Source organism: Mercurialis annua, linkage group LG8 (assembly GCF_937616625.2).
Source record: "Mercurialis annua linkage group LG8, ddMerAnnu1.2, whole genome shotgun sequence".
Taxonomy (NCBI): domain Eukaryota; kingdom Viridiplantae; phylum Streptophyta; class Magnoliopsida; order Malpighiales; family Euphorbiaceae; genus Mercurialis; species Mercurialis annua.
Window position 1 is genome coordinate 39,327,634 of NC_065577.1, and position 4,069 is coordinate 39,331,702.

General features: G+C 31.5%; 1 protein-coding gene across 1 annotated transcript; it reads right to left on the minus strand.

Moving 5' to 3' along the window:
* Positions 1–617: 617 nt before the first annotated feature.
* On the minus strand, positions 618–3,754 carry LOC126659852 (glucan endo-1,3-beta-glucosidase-like). The gene is made up of 4 exons (XM_050353172.2): positions 3,239–3,754; positions 1,919–2,500; positions 1,265–1,565; positions 618–793 (listed from the first exon to the last, which is right to left on the minus strand). The coding sequence occupies exons 1-4, from the start codon at positions 3,692–3,694 to the stop codon at positions 768–770; spliced, it is 1,365 nt and encodes a 454-aa protein (XP_050209129.1). The 5' UTR covers positions 3,695–3,754; the 3' UTR covers positions 618–767.
* Positions 3,755–4,069: the final 315 nt, after the last annotated feature.

Consider the following 4,069-nt stretch of genomic DNA (forward strand, 5'->3'; position numbering starts at 1 on the left):
ACCTTAAAATCACTGCCACTTTCTCGTTTAAAAAACAATCCCGACCCTACTATCTCCAAATTTAGCGAGCATGAGTAATCTTACTTGTGATGCACAAGAACTAGCTATTTCCTTTTGAATTTTGGGAGACGTCATTTGAATATTGTCAAGAGCATTATCACTAATGACATTTCTTACATCTTCATCCTTCTTGGCATACCATGTTAATATCTTAATAAAATTACCCTTTGCAAAGAGCTAAAAGACTCTTTATGACCACGAAATGCTAGACCTTCCCATAGAAGAATGCGAACAATCTTTAACACAATTGTTAAATGAGTTCGATAAGCATTTTCCAATTAATAATTTTGAGTAGCCATAACATGTGAGATGCTTCACCGTTGGTTCTAAAAAAATATAAATTGGAGTAGATGACCCAGTGTCACAAGTTCAGGGAGCGCGCTAACCTTTTATTCATTAATAATTTGAACAGAGAAAAGACGATTTTTTTGATTAAAATCGAAAATTACTCTCTCCACCCTTTAAAAGACCAAAATGAAAAAAAAAGTTTGTTTAGAGAAATGGAAAAGCCAGATTTAGATATGCTATTTTTTATATAATATTTATTTATTCAACAAAAGAAAATGAGTTGATACATTGTTAATGTTTTACAGTTAAATTCACATATCCACAAAGAATTGAAATAAAATTGAAATAAATTAAAATCAAAATCTTAACTTAAGTTAAACATTAAATGTTGACCAATCCTAATCAAATCAACTCATTCTTTAGATATATCTGCATGCACCATGACCTGTAAAAAAAATACAAGTAGATAATTAAAAAGACAAATATCAACAACTTAATTGTCAAACAACTCATATTTGTAGTGTATTTTATAAACTAAACATAAACTTTCAATTTTCACAATTTAAAATATAAATTATTGATTTCTTATAGTTCAAAACAAAATATATTTTTGATAAATCATACCACTATTCTAATATTTGTTCCATCATCTTTTATTAGAAAATTGATCGGTATTTTAAAATTATAAAGAACTGGTAGCTCATATTTTAAATGTGTTAAAATTGTTAAAATTGAAAATTTACATAAAAATGATAAAATACATTGTACTTTGTAAGTATTTTAAAAATAATATTATCAATCAATCCAATATATAATGATAATTTATAGTCTAATAATAAGAACGTCGTAATTTAACGGGGAAAAAAATTCAGATTCGATTTCCGCTTATCAAAAGAACATCTTCTACATGACTTACTTGGATCCACGGCTGAAAGAAAACCGGTGTGAGAAAAATCACAAGCAGAAACTTGGCGACCGTGAGTTTGATAATAAGAGTTCATAATAAAAGAAGCGTGGGATCTTGCATTGTTAGGATCAAAACAGGCACCACCTGCCTGAATGGGTCTACAATCCACACCCTGGCTGCACACATAGTCTATGTTGGCTTGCAATTGCTGGTCATTAGCCTCCGCCTTCGGAACGCACCACCTCTTATTTCCTCCCGGTGCTGGCCTACTTCCGCGTCTCGTCCTTCTTCCATGACGACCCCGAGGTGGCTATGTATATATCACAAATAGAAGATTAGTCAATATTATCGATACGGGAAGTTTCAGTTAAATATAACTAAAATCTTAAGAAAAAAATATATTTTTTCAAATTTAAGAAAAAAAATAATATTTTTCAGAATTGAAAGAAAAAAATGATTATTATATATAGGTGTGGTGTACAAATTATAGCTGAGAGGTGAAACGAGTAGGAATGTTTATTTTAAAGGTGCAAAGATGAAGTTTTAACCAAAGAAAAACTTGAGAAAATTTTCAATTATCTAATACCTTAAAATAAAAGATAAAATCAAAAAAATCAAAATTGAATTTTCCAACCTAATTTCATGAAAAATAAATTAACTAACCTGTCCATTGCGCATAATCCCAATATTATAAATTGGACTAAAATCATGTCTAAACAACCCCCAATTCCTCTCAGCGGTTGGTCCGGGTTTAAGATTTTCATTAAACAATGAAAAAATAAATGTCTCGAACCGCCGGTTCGGCATCAATGGAGTACCCTTTCTTTGCCTATCACGTCTAACCAAGTCTCCATTAAACCAAGCTGCATTCGCCACACTACAAGCCGGTTGGCCCGGGTCACAAACCGAAGGCCAACCGGTTTCGCCGACAACTATATCCACATCACCATAACCCATTTTTTTCATGGCAGAATAAACAGCATCTAACATTGCATCGTACATATTATGGTACGTAATGTGAGTAAATTTATCATATACTCCTCTATTACGCTTGTTCAAAGCATAATTTGCCATTTGTGGAGAGTAACCAAAATAAGGATATGGGTTAACCATAAATGGTGATTTGGTTTCACGTAGAAATTGGAGCATTGGTCCGAATATGGCTCGGTCGAACCCGTTCCTGAACCGGCCTGCACTTGGTGGCTCGGAAATTGAAAGTATGCCAAGAGAATTAGGTGTTGTGACCTATAATAAAAATGGAAATCAATAAGTTCAATGAGATAAAAATTATCTACATGCACGCATTTAATTGAGAGTAAAGAGTCACTTTCAATTCTTCTCAAAAAAAAAAAAAAAGAGTCACTTTCAACTAATTTAATCAATTAAGTATTCTACTCTCAATTATAAAAAAATTAAAAACAATATTTTCTATTCATAATTAATTAACGATAAAATTGGGCCATTCCGGCCTTTCAACTTGTTTATATTATCTTTAATTTATCTAAAAATAGAAAATATTATTCTTACTTGATTAAAATATCGAGTCATTTGACCATTTGCCCATTTAATTAAGGGTTAATTCCATAAAAAAATCACGAGTTTCACACGAAATTTCATTTTAATCACGACTTTTAAAAGTTGTCGTATAAAATCATGAACTTTCATTTTTTTTTTTTCAAATTTATCACCGATTAGTTTTCCGGTGTATTTTTACCTTTCATTTTTTTTTCAAATCCGCCGGATTCCGGTGGACACGTAAGCAAAAATACACCAGAATTTTAATTTGGTGATAGATTTGAAAAAAAAATGAAAGTTCATGATTTTATTTGACAATTTTTAAAAGTCGTGATTAAAATGAAATTTCGTGTAAATGTCATGATTTTTTATGGAATTAACCCTTAATTAATATCAAACACTTCGTTTATTGTCGTTAAATTGTAGTAAATAATAAACTAATGCAACATTTTCAAGAAAATCACAAACCTGAATGCCTCTAATATTTGCAGAAATAAGAGCATTATGAATATTCTTCATAGCAGGAACAAGATTAGAAATCCAAGCCCTATTAGCAGAGGCCATAATTTCATTACCAACAACAATACGAACAATCCTTGTTCTTGGATGAAACGGTACAATATTAGCGACGACCCATTTACGTGCGTTGCTAATTTGTCCCAGAGCAGGAATATCACCGTTACCGGCAGTAACGGTGACGGCAATACCGGTGTCAGCAAAGGCACGTAAAATGTCAGGATTTGTATCAAAAATCTTGACGCTGTCAATTGTTGTTTGTGTTTTCAGGAAGTTCGCCACCTGAGACGGTGGTGGCAGGTTATTGCCAAGAGTGCCATAATTGACGCCGATGGCCAATGTTGCGGTGGTTGAGAGGTGGAAGAAGGCGGCGATAATGAGGAGGAGGTGGTGGAATTTGGTGGCCATTGCTAGTTCGCCACCAATTCTTTGTCCTTAAAATATATTTTTTATATTTTGGATTCTTGAAATTAGTATTTTATCTATATATTAGGACAGATGAGAGATTTAAGGGTATCATAAAAGTTAATTTTACTATATATAAATCTGTTCTTGGATAAAAAAAATACTTCTGGTAGAGAAATTACTATTTATAAATCAGCTGTTTTATGTAATTATCTTATATGGGATATTACGATAAGAATTCAAAGTTAGTACCTGACACGTAATTTTTACTCTTGACCTTTACATAATTTCTAAAAATTATTTATAACTTAATCATAGATATAACAAGTATTAATAAAGAAGGAATTTTATTAAACTATCGTATAATATTTTTTTTAT